The 17222-nt window shown below is 46.6% G+C and overlaps 2 protein-coding genes across 13 annotated transcripts in view; one reads left to right on the forward strand and one right to left on the reverse strand.

Moving 5' to 3' along the window:
- The window catches only part of ASTN2 (astrotactin 2), a 915211-nt gene that overhangs the window by 225716 nt on the left and 672273 nt on the right, over window positions 1-17222 (reverse strand). The window lies entirely within an intron of this gene.
- Window positions 240-15730, forward strand: TRIM32 (tripartite motif containing 32). Of its 7 annotated transcripts, none has more exons than XM_021074548.1 (2): window positions 240-410; window positions 12666-15730. In XM_021074548.1, exon 2 carries the CDS (start codon window positions 12745-12747, stop codon window positions 14701-14703), a length of 1959 nt encoding a protein of 652 aa, XP_020930207.1. In that variant the 5' UTR covers window positions 240-410; window positions 12666-12744; the 3' UTR covers window positions 14704-15730. The 7 variants fall into 7 exon arrangements, with proteins under 7 accessions (XP_020930207.1, XP_005660438.1, XP_005660439.1 ...); XM_005660381.3 differs by lacking the exon at window positions 240-410 and adding an exon at window positions 3053-3144; XM_005660382.3 differs by lacking the exon at window positions 240-410 and adding an exon at window positions 3079-3144 and having other exon boundaries at window positions 12669-15730.

The following is a 17222-nucleotide window of genomic DNA, read 5'->3' on the forward strand; positions in this document are numbered from 1 at the left end:
CCCACTGCCTCCTTAATTTCAGACTTCTAGCCTCCAAAACTGTGAGGGAATGAATTTCCCCTGTGCTAAACCACCAGTCTGTGACACTTCTTACAACAGCCTAAGAAAATTGATACTGATACAGGTGGTTTAAAAGTTGTATTAAAAAAAAAAAACCATTATGGTTAAACGCTGAATGAAGGATTTTTTTATAATGATTTTTATTTTTTCTATTACAGCTGGTTCACAGTGTTCTGATGAATGAAGGATATTTAAAGTACTCCACAAAGAGTATTTTAAAAATGTCTCTGTGTATGAGGAAAATAATGTGCCCAGGGTATGCAAAGCCACAGGACTGAAATAAGTACATTTTCTCAGGGTGTTTATTTTAGCCTGAGATTTTGTGGGAAGCATGGTAATTAATTTAACTGGTAAGTAACTGGACATTTTAAAAAAAGGCAAACAAATGGTTTTAAAAGAAAAGGTTTTTGTTGTTTTTGTTTGCTTTCCTATTTCTTTTTTGGCCACCCCACAGCCTATGGAGCTCCCAGGCCAGGGTTCAGATCCAAGCTGCACCTGCAACATACACCACAGCAATACCGGATCCTTTAACCCACTGTGCCAGGCCTGGGATTGAACCTGCATTCTGGCACGGCAGAGATGCCACAGTGGAAACTCCTGTTTTGTTTTTGTTTTTTTTTCTTTTTAGGCCCACACCCTTGGCATATGGAGGTCCCAGGCTAGGGGTCAAATTGGAGCTGTAGCTGCTGGCCTACACCACAGCCACAGCAATGCAGGATCCAAGCTGCATCTTTGACCTACACTACAGCTCAGGGCAATGCCAGATCCTTAACCCACTGATGGAGGCCAGTGATTGAACCTGTGTCCTCATGGATGCTAGTCAGATTCCTTTCCACTGAGCCACGACGGGAACTCTCTGTTATTGCTTTTTAAAAGCATGATTGGACTATATCCCCAGGCTGTCAGGAGTACTATTAGTTCCTGTCTATGACAGGGGAAAGGTCAGTACAAAAATATGAGTCCTGAATTGAGATTTGGGGCTTGGAGTTTTGGTTTTCATCAGACAGGGTGATAACTCCCCACCTAGTCTATGGAAGGTGTATAAGTGAGGCCTTGAGGCTGGGAAGAAACGGTTTGACACTGGCTCCCCCATCTTCCCTGGCTGCAACACAGTGGCTGGTAGAAACACACTAGGCTTCCGTCCAGAGAACTTTCTTGTCATTCTGGTTGCACTAAGTATCCACCACAGCAGAAACCCAAGGCAGAGGACAATCCCTCCTTTTTGCTGGCAGTGCCGCTCAGAACAACTCATCTGAGCATCTACGCCTTAACAGGATCATGCTCTGTGGTCATGACAGGCATGACTTGCCCCATTTTCCTTGAATTCTTAAACATCCTCTCTCTTTTTTTGAGGCTTTAAAACAAAACTTCCTCAATACAAAGAGGAAGATAGCTGGTGTTGTATAATATGACTAGTTTTTGGATGGTGGTTTGGAGCATGTGGTAGGTCTGACTGGCCTGGGTTTGTGCCCCAGCCCTGCCACTTCCCAGAAGGTGACTCTAGGCAAGCCATTTAATCTTGCTGAGCTTCAGCTGCTTCCTTTGTAAGATAAAACTACTGATGCCTACTTGAATCCTGGTTGAGAAGATTAATTGTGACATAGGGCAATAACTAAGGAGTGCCTGGTATATTGTCAGTGTTCAAAAAATGGTCCAAATTCACTTGATTGACCTCACTGAATCATTTTGCAGCTGGAATAACTCTAGGTCAGACAGGGGATGTGATTTGCCTAAGGTCGAATTTCTGAATCTGACTCACTTACTCAGCAACTTCTCTGCTGGGCACAGTGCTAACAGATATGAAAATGAACAGGCACTGTCCTTCAAGGAGTTCACAGCCCACTAGAGAGGATCGTAGGGAAGTGGGTAAGTAAAAGCCAAACCTGGTATGCGATTTGTGAGAAATCACCACGTCCCAGGTCCTGGTACTCGCTGAGAACGCAGTGAGCATACCCTTAATTAAATGCAAACCACTATATATTAACAATCTCAGTTAATCCTTAGAGCAAATCTGATCTCCACTTAGAAAGAAAGAAATGGGCAGAGAGAGTAAACACAGTTAAGAGGCTGGGTTCTCAAAATCAGTCCAGTCTGGGCTTTATACTTATGAACAAGTGGCTCTGTTATTTAGCTACCCAGATATCAGCTGCTTACCTCATAGGGTTTTGATGAAGATTAAGTGAACTATGCCTGTGAAGTGTGAAGCTCAGCCAGACACTAAGTGCTCAAAGATGTTGGTTCTGTGGGTTTTGTTTGCTGTTTTATCATTGTGAAAGGGTCAGGCTACGTACCCAGGATTTCAAATCCAAGCCCATACTCTCCTAAGCTTTACTGTATGGCTGGCTCCAAACGCCGCCAGCCCATAGGCTAGACTCTGTCTCTCCTGCAAGGATTCTACCCTTTCCTGGCTCCCCGAAAGCCTGACCTGGGTAGCTTCAAATTCAGGGACAGGGGCTCAGCGTGTTCCCCTATCTACCTCTGCTGTGGGCCTCCCAGCTGAGTAGGTGTAAGAATTCTTCACGAGATCAATCATCATATAAACTTAACTCTAGGCTGCGGTGTGTCACAAGGCAAACTATGGGCCCGAAGCACTACCTTTCTAAGCGTGTTTGGTTCTGTGCTTGCCCCACAGTGAAAGCTCGATTCTCTCTTTGGCCCATTTCTCCGACGGTAAAGCTGAGGTTCAGAGAGGCCACTGGCTGAGGACCACTCCTGGAGACCACGTTCTAGCGTACAGGTTGGAGCCAGACATATGAGTTCTGGTTTAGCTCCCGACTCGCTGCGTGAGCTTGGGTGGGCCTCCTTCGTCTCATTTCCTCTAACCTTACCATGGGGACAGAAATCAGAATTACGTATTTCTAAAGCACTGAATCCTGACCCGAAGAATCGCCGCGACCAACGGCTGGGCCGCGAGCTCGGCCCGCCAGCCTACAAACCCCAGCCAGGCTCGGGGGGCGGGGCGTAGTGACGGACAGGCGGCTTTGCGAATTGGCTCCCGCTAAGGCGTGCGCGTCCGCGCGTGCGCAGAGGCCGGCGGGCGGGTGGGCTGGCAGCGGTGGACGCGTCGGAGCCGCGGCCGGTCAGGTAGGGGGCGGGATGGAGGGTGGGGGACGCGGGATCGTGGCCCGAGTCGCTGGCAGCGGCTGAGCGGCTGGGCGGGAGCTGTGCGGGCGGCCGGTTCGAGGCATAACGGCAGGGTCTGGGGACCGGATCAGAGAGGCAGGACCGGGGTGGGGGTGGGGCCGTGAGGGGCAGGCTCAGTAGGGCTTCGAGGGGGCTGAGGAGCTCGGAAGAGGTGCCGCCGGGGCGGAGAGCTAGCGGCTCTGAGAAGATTCACGGTGCAGCATCTTGGGAGGTATGAGGTAATGTGGGGCCCTGAGAGACGGGTGCAGCGGCATCTGGAAGATGGGAGGGGATCTCAAGGCCCTGGAGGGATCCGAGGTGCAGAATCTCGGAAATATGGAGGGATTGGGGAGCCCTGATGAGACTTGAGGTGCAGAATCTCAGATTTGAGAGAATCCAGGGGCATTAGGCTTTGGGGGGAAAGATCTGAGATCAGAGGAAGCAGGGTCCAGGACTAACCTAATTGCTTGGGAGGAAGCGTTTTCCCGAGTGGAATTTGGTCTGAATTCTTGCGGGAGATCAGTGGGAAGCTGTGTCTCATCTCCTTAGAAAAAGAAGAGGCCTGGCTAAGCTTTGAAGTGACACATGACGGGGGTGGGTAAAGGAAGAAGGAGCATGGATTAAAGGCAGGGGCAGGGTCCTGATGGAATGCAGGGGAGGGGGGCTGAGATTGAGGGAGTGCACAGATCCAATGTGTGGGATGGGGGTGTTAAGGTGTGATGCAGGGCTGAAGGCCACAGAGACTTGGAAACAGGTCACAGAGATTTGGGCACATGAGTGAGGAACTGGGGGGGTGCCATATAGAGCCCAGAAGGCTGGGATTCTGTGTTGAGTTGGTGATGGGGTTAGGAAAAGCTGAAAGGCAGGGTGGAGATGTACCAATCGGACGTCAGAATGAAGAGACTGACTAGAGTTGTGGATTGGTGTCGGGCTGCTAAAGGCATTTTCTTGAAGTCTCTGCATGGGAAGCACAGGGTCTGGGGACCCAAGGACCTAGAAGTAATGTATGACACTGTATATGAGTATATGAAGTTTAGTAGAGTTCAGGCATTTGGCAGTAAAGTCCTAAGTCTGAGATCAGGGCTCCTGAAGGAGCCTGGCTTTCCCTGTGAGGGGCGGACTCTCCCTCACTTACTAACCGCAGATCCCTTATTGTGAGGCTGCCATGGCTCTTCCACTAACTTCACTCTGAACCCTGAACCTGCGGAAAGTGGGAGGCCTGGGAGAAGAGAGTGGTCAATGGGATCATAAAACAGGAGACTATTCAAGGTCTTGTCCAAGCTCCCCTTTGCCTGTCCCTCCAAGCTGTGGTGACAGGTAGTCTGTGAGACCTCCAGGAGATGGCTGGAACATGTTCTCAGGTCTTATTGTCCTTATCAGTGATATAAGTAATCCTACATAAGGTCCATTACAGGGGCTCTGTGAATGAGGTGTTTGGACCAGGAGAGTAACCAAAAAAGGGGAACTCAGATGTATTGAACATTTAGTCCTGTGCCAAGTTCTGAAGAAATGGTTCCTAACTGGCAGTATTTTTGTCCCCCAGAGGGCATTAGTCAGTGTATGGAGGCATTTTTGGTTGGCACACTTGGGGTGTTGGGTACTCCAGTAGGTGGACACCAGGGATGCTGTTGAACATATTAAGGTGTGCTAGACAGCCCCCATAACAAAGAAGTATCCTGCCCAAAATGTCAGTAGTGCCAAAGTTGAGCAGCTGTGCCCTAGAGTCAGATATCCTGGCCTCAGATCTTGGTGCACACATGCTCACTCTCTCTCTCTCTCGCGCTCTCTCTCTCTGTGTCTTGATTTAGTTATTTAACTTCCCTGTGCTTGGCTCTTCATCTGTAATATGAGATTAATAACAGGACCTATAGCATAGATTATTGTGAAGTAAATCAGAGTGCTTAGTGCCTGGTGCATAGTAAGTGCTCAAAATTCAGTAATTTAAAAATTTTGCATCTCCTTTCTTAATCAGTTTTCGTAGCCACCCTACTAAGTAGGCTCCACTATATCCAGTTTTACACTTAAGGAAAGTAAGGCTTAGAAAGTGACTTGTCTAATGCTCCATAGCTAGACATGGCAAAGCTACACTCATATTCAGATCTCTATAACCCTGTATATTGCCTCTTTCCTGCTTTTTCCTTGCTGGGGCCTGCTTAGTCTTAACTATCTCTATCTCAGCCCATTCCCCTCTAATGAAAGGATTCTCCAGTGAGCATCACTGAATATCAAATTGAACTCTAAGGGGAATAAATCTGATTAGGTAGGGAGTAGCCCTGAGCTGTATTCTCGATTTGCTCTTAGACCAGGATCAGTGGGTAGATAGGAGAAGGGTTTGAAGTTAGCAGGCAGGCTGAGGTGCACTAGAGCATGAGGTATGAAGGCCATTGGCTTGAAAGAAACACTTCATAGCAGGGACTGAGGTTGAAGGCATCCATACTCTGGAAAATAACTCCTGTTCTGAATGATCTCTAATGAAACATGGGACAGACTAACAGCATTTGCTCTGTCAACTCCAGGACTAGCTACAGCATTGCTGAGACCAGTTTAGAAACATAGTAGGACTGCATGAGAAGGCCAGAGATTTAGCTGGAATATCCACACACATACCTAAGGAAATGAGCAATAGAAATTCAATCAGTTTGGGAATCACAGACTTGAAGTCCAAAATCCTTCTTCTGCTGCTGAGTTATTAGGTGATCTTGGACAAGTACTTGCCCTTACCAGCCTCGATCTTATTGAAAACTTGAATAGCTACCATTTATTGAGTACTTATTATGTGCATTATCTCAGTTAATCTTGCCAGTGACCCTGACAACAGTCTAGGTGCTATTACACATTTTACACATGAGAAAACAAATAGGTTAAATGATTTACCCAAGGCTCCATAGCACACGGCAAAGCAGGGATGTGAGCCCAGATCTGACTTGTAAATTACATTATTTTTAGTAGAAAGACGTTGCCTATACTTGAGAGCCCATATACCCATGTCAGGAGAGGGCAGTGGTTGGCAGTCAAGAGTTCACAAGGTCCTTGAAGTGGGTGATGTCCACGCACACTGATGCCCTGCCTCTCTGACACTATCTCCTTTAGGTCCTTCTGGTAGAACAATCAGATTTTAAGATCATTCGCAGGTGCCTTTACCAGCCTCTCAGCCAGAGTGCCTGGAGCTAGTAGGAGCCAATTCAGTTAGGGAACTGTAATACGTCTTTTGAGTGGGTGTGCTTTTATGGCTGGGAGTTGACATTCCTGCATTTGAATCTCATTTCTACTACTTAGCAGCTTTGAGACCTTGGTCAGGTTCCTCTTCTCTGAGCCTGGCTTCCTTATTTATAAAGAGGAATAACATACTTCACATAGGTATTATGGGAATAAGGGATAATACATAAAGGTGCCTGGAATTCAGTAAATGGTAGTTTAATTATGAGAGGAAGGTGATGATGGAAGGGGACTGAATGTTGCTTTGACAAATTTCTGTGAACCTGAGCACCCCCCAGCAGTCTGTCCCAAATTCCCATCCTCTCTTGTGCCTTTCCCAGGATCTGCTTCCTGATCCTTTAATCAGAATCCCATGATTAAGTGAACATGTGTTGTATGCAGAGAAATGAACTGAGAGTTGAGTGGGTCGAGATGAGTTAGAGGTCCCCTGAGAAGCTGTTGATTTTCCCCTTGTCCTATATTCTTTGAGTCACACTGGCAGCATCACACATGTTTGTGGAAGATGCAAGGGGTCCTTTCTCGGTCCTGCGGTTTGGGAGGAAGACATGTTTTTCCAGCAAACTGGATTATGGATTTAACCTACCTTCTACATGTTTTAGCTAAAGTTTTCTCTCCCACAGATATGCCCTTCTGAGTGTTTTGTGTGTGTCCCAGACTGGTACAGCTTTGGGGTCATGCCTGCATTTCCTCATAAGCCCCTACTTATGGAGTTTATCTTAGCAGTTCCCAGGGACCTTAAATGCCCCGAGTAATCAAATGTTCAGAACCCACTCCCATCCAGAGAACTAGGTGAGTGTCAGATGAGGACCTCACTGACTTTCTTAAAATCAGTCCTGCTAGCCACTCCCAGAGAGTGACCATTAGTGGCAGGGAGATGGTTATGCCTTTGATTAACATTCTATTCAAATGTTGGAGGGATAAATAAAGTTGAGAAAGCTGTCATGAAAAGAAATGTGATAAGCCTTGCAAGAGAAACCCAGTCAAACCAGGGGAGTGCATCAGTACTAGGATGGGCCCTGTGAAAGGTAATGCAGGTACTGTTTTTATGTTTTCTAGTTTTTACCTGAAGAGCTCTGTTCTGTCTGCTTTTGCTCAGAATTATATCTGCAGTGTTTTCTTGGGGCTGGACTCATAGTAGGTGTTCAGTCACTACAGATTTTTGTTTAATTAATTGCTTAAAGTCTTCCAGTTTTGCCCAAAGCCTAAGCTCCCCAAGGGGCTAACAGAGGTAAAGGGATGGAGACATCTAGAGAACTTATCCCATGATGGGGATTCGAACACTGGGTGGAGTCTGAAACCTTAGGTCATCTGTAATCCTTTGGTTCTGAGGTCAGGGAAAACAGTCTCCAGGGAATGTTCAAAATTTTAATTTTTGAAATGTACTGTCTGATATCTTGGGTACTGTCTGCCTCTTGAAAAGTGCCTGTTCATTCTTTGCCATTGGTCCCTCCACCACCACAGCTGCTGCTCCTGCTACAACTAAAAACTATTTTTTATTGAATAGTTAATTGTATGTCTCACTTGGCATTTTCTGGATAAGAGATGTTGTGAATTCATTTGCCTATAAGTTTCTAACATGGATATCTAGTGTCCTCAGTCAAATTCCTTCAAAGCTGACCGGTTCTTTTATTAATCTTTATGTGCTGTTCTATGCCATGAACGGAAAGATTCCTCATCCTTTCAAAATGCAGTTTGTAAACTGAGTGCTTTGTTAATACTAGTACTAGTTGTTATATTATTAATACTGTTCCCACTTGTTACCAGAAATACCATACATAGCAATTTTTCATTGCATATCTACCAGTTTCCAGGCTAAGCACTTTTTTTTGTTTGTTTTTTGGCTGCACCTGCAGCATGTGGAAGTTCCTGGGCCAGGGACTGAACCTGTGCCACAGAAGCAACCTGGTGCTGGATCCTTAACTTGCTCTGCCACAAGAGAACTCTTCCAGGCTAAGCACTTCATAGGCATTATGCCCAGTTATCATTATAACCTTTTTATAAAGTAATAAAACAGGTTTAGTGAGGTTAAAATAACTTGCCTACTGTCCCACAACATGTAAATGACATGCTGATTTGATGCCAGCTCTGATTTCAATGTATGTGGGTTTTTTGGGTTTTGTTTTTGTTCTCTTACTCTTGTTATTTTTATCATGGACTGGGGAAAGCCTGGTGGTGCCAGAAGCAGCTAGATCAGACTAGGGTATGACTATAGAATTTTCCTGAGTCTTAGGGCAGCTGGAGAAAACACAGCTTACCGGGTGGATTTTCATCTGGAGCTGAATCACAGCAGGGCTAGTATCAGTATGGAGTGCAGAGGCTTAAGCGTGAGATCAAAGGAATTAGGCGGGAGTAAACTAAGGTGAGTTGAAGTGAGGGGTCAAGAGTTGACAGTGCAAAGTACACAACAGGAAATACATGCAAGGTATCAGGAAGGCAGCCAAAATTGTAAACAACATGTGGGGGGTTCATTCTGATTGTTTTTAACTGGCAGAAAATGGGCAGCTAACTTAAAGACTTGGGATAATAAGACAGTTCCTTTCACACATCTGTCTTTTCAGGGAAACTGAGCTCAAACTGACTTCCCATCTGAATCTTTCTTCATATTAACAAGTAATGACCAGCTGTATCTTTCTGGAAGAGAGGGGCTGTATCTGCCTGTCACATAGCTGCTTATCAGGCTAGGCTTCTGATGAAAGAAGTGCTCCCAGGTCGTGGAAATAGGAGACACAGTTCAGGCTTTTTCCAGGTCTATGGCTAACTCCGTGCCTGATGCTTTAGCGATGGGAACTCATGTTTCCTGGCAAAGCACGGCAGCTTTAGGACAGGAATCCCTGACATTCTCTTCTGCCAAAGGGAGCCTAGTGAAGCTGCAGACCGCTGAGATTATTTGGGGAATAGATGTGGGCATAGTATATTCATTTTTTTAAAGTGGATGGCTTAAACAGGGAGGCAGGGAGCCTTTTAATTGTAGGAGGTGGTATGATATTCCAGAAAACTGGGAAAGAATTTGCTGGTAATTTTACAAGTTGGCAGACTTGTTGAATTATCTGATGTGCAGTGCCAGTTCTGGGAGGAACAGATGTCCCTCGCACTATAAGGTAACATGCTCTGGAACCAAATTCCAAACGTTGCCCTCAGTCTGTTGTCCCAGATGATGGAAGAGAGAACTGAAGCTCTTGGTTTGGAACTGGAGGAGGTTTGTATGGATCCTGAGTGGGGGTTTCTAACAGTATTTCTATACCATTACACCCAGACCCATGACATTGAAGAAGTCAGCATTCACAGCTTCTAGGTTCATGATAGGTGGTAATGTGTTATTTTGTTGAGGTATGGATTTGAGTCATAATAGGTTGTAGGGATGGCACGTGGGAGTGGGTCACTCAACTAATAAATCAACCTAACCTACTCTGTGGCAGCTAAATCACATTGTTATTATTCTTTCTTAATTATGGAGAAAATTCTATGCTATAAGGCAGCATTTCCCAGAGTATGGTCTAGAGAACAATATCATTGTGTTATACGATAGTTTAAAAAAAAAAGTCTTGAAGTAATATTGAGTTAAAAAAGCTAAAGATATCCGTACTGCACGGTTCCACTATGTTTGTATCATGTGGCCTTGAGCCAGTTTTTCTGAGCTTTAGCTTCTTCATCTTTGAAATAGGGTCATAAAAAACAGTACATCATAGGGTCATTATGAAGGTTAAATGAGATTAGGTACGTGGAGCATCTAGCATGCTATCCAGCACATAGTAGGCACCAGATGTGTACTCTTTCCCTTCTAGTTGAAGGGAGTGAGATTGACTCAAGGCACATTGTGCAAATCTGCTACAGAATGTTTATCAGACTGTGAGGCAAGGCAAACTATGGGAAAACTCTGCAGTATGTATCTCTGAACTGACGCCCCTTCTTCTATGTGGGTGGAGAAAGAATTGATGACATTTGCAGAGCTTTTCTCAGCTTGCTGCATTGTCCTTAAAACCCAAGCTAACTTGCCCTCCTCCTCCTTATCCTGGATGGTTGACCATCTGCAGATCACGAGCCTGTGCAGGTGCAGCTGTAGGATTTGCACGTAGGAAGTGCTGAATTTATCCATGTGCCTCACCTTGCTAGATCCACCCTTTCTAATTTGGGGATAGACTTTGACATTGACATAAGGCAGCAGGGCACTGAGATCTCTGTGGTTCTACTTCATGAGCATATGTGGATCAAGGAGGAGGGAGAATTCATGGCATGGACTGCTTGTAGGAGGGAGTGTTTCAGGCCCAAAATATACTCTCCTAATAAGGCACTGCCATTTTTCAAATCATCTAGGCTTTCTTAGCTCCACCACTTCCCCACCCTAATCCACTCAGCTGACAGATCTTGGTGATTGTACTTATGGAATACTGCCCAAATGCATCTTGTTTCCATTTCCACCACCTGCTCCCTAGTTTAGGCTCCCCATAACCTCCACCAGGCAGTTTTGCAGTATCTTCCAAACTAGTTTCTCTGCCCTTTCCCCCCACTCCACTTAATCATTTTAGTTCCCTGCTCCAAAACATGCTTTGCTTCTCAGTGCTCATCAGAATGAAGTTCCCAGGTCTCACTTTGGCTCTGATGACATAATCATTCCCCAGTTTCCCTTTCCAAACCAGTTATTCTAATCCCCCTGTATTCTTCCACATGTTTTTTTTTTTTTTTTTTTTTTGCTTTTTTTAGGGCCTCATACATGGCATATGGAAGTTGCTAGGCTAAGGGTCGAATCCGAGCTACAGCCGCCGGCCTACACCACAGCCACAGCCATGCCAGATCCGAGCTGCTTTAGCGACCTATACCACAGCTCACGGCAACAACACCCCATCCTTAATGCCCTGAGCGGGGCCAGGGATTGAACCCGCATCCTCATGGATACTAGTTGGGTTCATTACTGCTGAGCCACAACAGGAACTCCTCTCCTACAATTTTAACCTAAGGATGAGAGGAAAGAGAACTAAATTTTATTTAAAACTTTTTGGTGCTAAGCTAAGTCAGAATTTTATACACTACATATATGATCTCATTTAATCCTTGCATTAGCCTCTAATGGCAGTATTCTCATTTTACAGAAGAGGAAACTCACTCAGAGAGTTTCTTTCTAATACACTGAAGTTCTTGTCCTTTCCCTTGCTTTTCAGCCTTTGTTAAGACTGCCCTTTTGCCTGGTAGCCTTTTCCCCCCATTTCCACATATCTGTGCATCTATCCAGGACCCTATCAAATGCCATCTCCCCTCACAAAATCCTGTTTCCCTCCAACTGGAGTGACTGTCTCTTCACCTCTGTCAGACTTAGTCTATAACCTGTTTATGATATTACTTTCTGTCTTGACTGTTATTTACCTACATGTCTTGTTTTCTTTCCTAAAGTTTGAACATTTGAAGGGCAGGATTTGTGTCCTGAGAAACCTTATTATCAATCTAGTACAATACATGATACTTAGATAGATAGGTTGGTAGGTGAGTAAATAGGAGGACAGATGAAAGAGAAATACATGTGATTTTCTACCTAATGTTTTGCTGATCACCTAAAGCTAAACATCATTAATTTTCTGTTTCTGTATTTGATTCCTAGGACCCCAAATATGACATGATAGACTCTATGTAACACAATAAAATAAAAACCTCCATGCTTTTGTTCACACAGTGATGTTTGCTTAAAATGCTTTTATCCCTCATTGCCTTGTGCTTTAAAGACATCTCAGGAGTGTGCTTCTCGGAAGCCTTCTCTAGTTCCTCTGGGCAGAATCTGTTCCTCCATTCACTGCGTTCCTGCAGAACCTTGTATATAATCCTTTCCTGAACGTATTTTTTCTGTGCTTTTCTCCTAATATAAAGTATGAGTTGTAGACTTTAAAAAAAAAAAATGATCACTAACATTTAGGAAGCATACTGCTTTCCAAGTGCTATACTAAGTGCATCATATTATTTAATCCTTCCCTAAAACATATAAAGTAGACATCATTATTATTTAAACTTTATAGGTGAGTGATGGGGCAGCTGAGTTTGGGGAAGTTTAAGTTACTTCCTTAAGGTCACATAACTAGTATCAGAGACTCTAGAACCTGAAGTCTCACCCACTCATGCAGCACTTAGTTTCCCCTTGTAGTACCGTCAGCTAACACGGAATGGATTTGAGTAAATACTTATTAAATAAGTCAGCGACTGAATGAGTGATGGGAGCCATTCTCTACACGTGTCTTGAGTGCGTTAACTCATGGAGGCGGGGAATAATGGCTTCTTTTTCTCTTTAGCAGGACTTGGCCCTCTGGAGCATGTACACTAGGCTGTTCAGTCCTGGGCTGTGCTAGCAGCCCCTTCACAGGAAGAGCAATGGCTGCAGCCGCAGCCTCTCACCTGAACCTGGATGCCCTCCGGGAAGTGCTGGAATGCCCCATCTGCATGGAGTCCTTCACAGAGGAGCAGCTGCGGCCCAAGCTCCTGCACTGTGGCCATACCATCTGCCGCCAGTGCCTGGAGAAGCTGCTGGCCAGCAGCATCAACGGCGTGCGCTGTCCCTTTTGCAGTAAGATTACCCGCATAACCAGCCTGAGCCAGCTGACGGACAACCTGACCGTGCTGAAGATCATTGACACGGCTGGGCTCAGCGAGGCCGTGGGGCTGCTCATGTGCCGGGCCTGCGGGCGGCGGCTGCCCCGGCAGTTCTGCCGGAGCTGCAGCGTGGTGTTATGTGAGCCCTGCCGGGAGGCGGACCACCAGCCTCCCGGCCACTGCACGCTCCCTGTCAAAGAGGCCGCCGAGGAGCGGCGCCGGGACTTTGGAGAGAAGTTGGCCCGTCTACGGGAGCTCATGGGGGAGCTGCAGCGGCGGAAGGTGGCCTTGGAAGGTGTCTCCAAGGACCTGCAGGCACGGTATAAAGCCGTTCTCCAGGAGTACGGGCACGAGGAGCGCCGGGTCCAGGAGGAGCTGGCTCGCTCTCGGAAGTTCTTCACAGGCTCTTTGGCTGAGGTTGAAAAGTCCAACAGTCAAGTGGTGGAGGAGCAGAGTTACCTGCTCAACATCGCAGAGGTGCAGGCTGTGTCCCGCTGTGACTACTTCCTGGCCAAGATCAAGCAGGCGGATGTGGCGCTCCTGGAAGAGACGGCGGAGGAGGAGGAGCCCGAGCTCACCGCCAGCCTGCCCCACGAGCTGACCCTGCAGGACGTGGAGCTCCTCAAGGTCGGCCACGTGGGCCCCCTCCAAATCGGGCAGGCGGTTAAGAAGCCCCGGACAGTCAACATGGAAGACTCCTGGGCCATGGAGGCTGCGGCTTCTGCTGCCTCTACTTCTGTGACATTTAGAGAGATGGACATGAGCCCCGAGGAAGTTGCCAGCCCGAGGGCCTCGCCTGCTAAGCAGCGGGGAGCCGAGACAGCCGCCAGCATCCAGCAGTGCCTCTTTCTCAAGAAGATGGGGGCCAAAGGCAGCACTCCAGGCATGTTCAACCTTCCGGTCAGCCTCTACGTGACTGGTCAAGGCGAGGTGCTGGTCGCTGACCGAGGCAACTACCGTATACAAGTCTTTACCCGCAAAGGCTTCTTGAAGGAGATCCGCCGCAGCCCCAGCGGCATCGATAGCTTTGTGCTGAGCTTCCTTGGGGCTGATCTGCCCAATCTCACTCCTCTCTCAGTGGCCATGAACTGCCACGGGCTGATCGGTGTGACTGACAGCTATGACAACTCCCTCAAGGTGTACACCTTGGATGGCCACTGCGTGGCCTGTCACAGGAGCCAGTTGAGCAAGCCCTGGGGCATCACAGCCCTTCCATCCGGCCAGTTCGTGGTAACTGATGTGGAGGGTGGAAAGCTCTGGTGCTTCACTGTTGACCGAGGAGCAGGGGTGGTCAAGTACAGCTGCCTGTGCAGTGCCGTTCGGCCCAAGTTTGTGACCTGCGACACCGAGGGCACCGTCTACTTCACCCAGGGCTTGGGCCTTAATCTGGAGAATCGGCAGAATGAGCACCACCTGGAGGGCGGCTTCTCCATTGGCTCTGTGGGCCCCGACGGGCAGCTGGGTCGCCAGATCAGCCACTTCTTCTCAGAGAACGAGGATTTCCGCTGTATCGCCGGCATGTGTGTGGATGCGCGTGGGGATCTCATCGTGGCTGACAGCAGTCGCAAGGAGATTCTCCACTTCCCCAAGGGGGGCGGCTATAGTGTCCTTATCCGAGAGGGGCTCACCTGTCCAGTGGGCATCGCCCTCACTCCTAAGGGGCAGCTGCTGGTCTTGGACTGTTGGGATCATTGCATCAAGATTTACAGCTACCATCTGAGAAGATATTCTACCCCTTAGGGGGCTGAGTGATAGCAGTTTCTTGTGCTCCTCAGCCATCTTCCCTTCCCTCATTCCTTGGTGGTTGGTGGTACTGTAGCGTAGACTTGGCCTGTGTCCTGATTCCAGCTGGCTAGTCCTAGAAGTTTAGAAGCTCTGTCTCTTTTAGTGTGTTTGTTTGTTTTAATTTGCATTATCTCCTCCCTAAGTTTAGAGCTTTAACAGATGCACTGCCCTAAATAGGACACGATATGAGGTTAGCCGATGTTTGAGTAGAACCTAGACACTTCCAGGGCTTCAGTAGCCTTTTGCCCCTGTATTTGAAATTTGCCCTTGTATTGAATCCTTGTTGATTTTTCTCTCTTTTGGCTTTGACCACTCTGGTCCATTATTTCCTCCCTTATTGATATACACTCCATCTGTGACTTTCTCTTCAGCTCTGCTGCATTTAGCATGCATGCTCCAGTGGGACCTGCTGCACCTTTCAGTGACACTTCAGACATCCTATCCCTGTGGCATGATGTCTCGGGTCAGAGCACCTTTCACTTAGTGCCACCAAGGGAGACATACAGTCCCTCTGGGAAGCAGGGCCTCTCAGCTCTGGGGGGGTCTGTGCTATCTTGGATTGGTCTCCAGTTGTGGCAGTGACAGAGGATGGATTGACCCTTGTTGGCTGGTATTGAAGGCCTTAGCCTGGAAATTGCTAGCCTTTCAAAGGAGCATATGGATTGGAATTAGGCCAAAGCATAGGAAAATGGGAATAAACAGAAATAAATGCTTTTATAGTGAAAAGACACTGTTGGGTAGTCTCTAGAGCTCATCGTTTTTCATACTACCTCTCTCCACTGACCTGTGCTAAGAGCTGTCTGTGGAATTGTACAACACAGGCTGGGGCCAACACAGTGCAGAGGGGGACACATCTCATTTTCATCATTAAAACTGTGGGGTCCTTATTCTGTATTTTCCTCAAGTGAGTGCATCATATTTGGTTTGGGGATTTATTTCCATTCCTCTATCAAGCATTAAATGATTGATAACTGTTTCTTCATCACTGGTGTTCGTGTCTTTTCATTAAATATGGGATTTGGGAGGTGGGGGTGGTATCTGCTGCTTTGTTTCCACACCTGACACTCCATCCTTTGAGGATGGTAAGAATCTACCTAGGTCACCATTCAGCCAAAAGTACCATTATGTCAAGTTAATCCAGATCCTACTCCCACATAACCTGTGTATGGAATCAGCCTCCAAGGTCTGCAGTCACCAGCACCCTGTTTTAAACTCAGCCTCCACCTGCTTTATCCTTATAATTACAGTTCAAAAGAGGAAGGAATTTGTGATTTCAGGAAGACCTGAAGTGGGTGAGGGAATTTGTGACAAGGTTCCTCAGGCTTTGGTGTTTAACAAGCAACATATCTTGCTCTTTGGGTGCAGGGCTGATGACAAGCCAAAGAACTATTACCTGGCTTTCACAGAGCAGATTCTACTAAGCCAAGCTTCTCAAAACTGCTTTTTGGTGGTGGTGGTGCTTTTTTGGCTTCTGTTGTGATAGCTGACAAAGCATAGGAAAGAAGCTAATTAAAATGATGTCAAACTAGTTTGTCTTGTGCTTTTCACCTGGAGAAAAGCCCCACGTTCTGATTATGAAATTGCATCCGATTTTCAAAGACTGTATAATTGAGAGGAAATTGATCCAATTAAGAATGCATCGCGAATTGACTCCACCAGTTATTAGAGCCACTTTATCTGTTGTAGCACCTGGCAGCAGGAGATCTATCTTTGCTGTCAGAGGGGGACTTGCTGAGGCAGTAATGGTGTTTGAGGCCTTTGGCACAGGGTTTGCAGCGGAGAAATGGTGCTGCAGGCTGGCTTAATATAAACAATGCCAGGACTCCTAACTGCCTGTGCTTTTGGAAGGAAGTGCTGTCGCTGTTGGCATTCGGCACTTAGACCTAACCCATCTCCAAACCACACTCATGCCTTGGTCCTCAAGTGTAGCAGGTATCTGTTGGCTCAGAATGGAAATAAATGTGGTCTGAACGTTTTTGTTCCCTTGATGTGAATAGTTTAGGTTGTGCTTAGTACAGTCAATTTTCAATTATCTACCATATTGACAACATTGCAGCGTGTAGCCCCAGGAAACTAATTTGCTCAATTACAGCACTTTTTTTTTTTTTTTGGTATTTTTTTAGTTGTTGTTTTCTCTTTTTAAGTGGCAATGCCATTATTCAGATAAAGTCTTACATGCAAGACTTTAAAATAGATCAAAAAGCAGCTGCTCTGGCTGAAGCAAGCTTGTGGGCCTGGAAAACAGGCTTTATCCCCTCGCCTAACCTATATGCAATTGCAAAATTCATGAATCTATGGAACACTTTCTAAAAACCACTAACCTACAGCATTGCTTATCTTCCAGTTCCAGCTTATTACAAGTAGCCATGGGCAAGTCCTTTAACACTTCCTCTCCTGGAAAATGATGGCAATAAGCCCTGCCTCCAGGATGGGTATCCTGGACAGATGTTAAAATACCCAGTATTTTGGCACAC

This window comes from Sus scrofa, chromosome 1, assembly GCF_000003025.6.
Source record: "Sus scrofa isolate TJ Tabasco breed Duroc chromosome 1, Sscrofa11.1, whole genome shotgun sequence".
NCBI classification, from domain to species: domain Eukaryota; kingdom Metazoa; phylum Chordata; class Mammalia; order Artiodactyla; family Suidae; genus Sus; species Sus scrofa.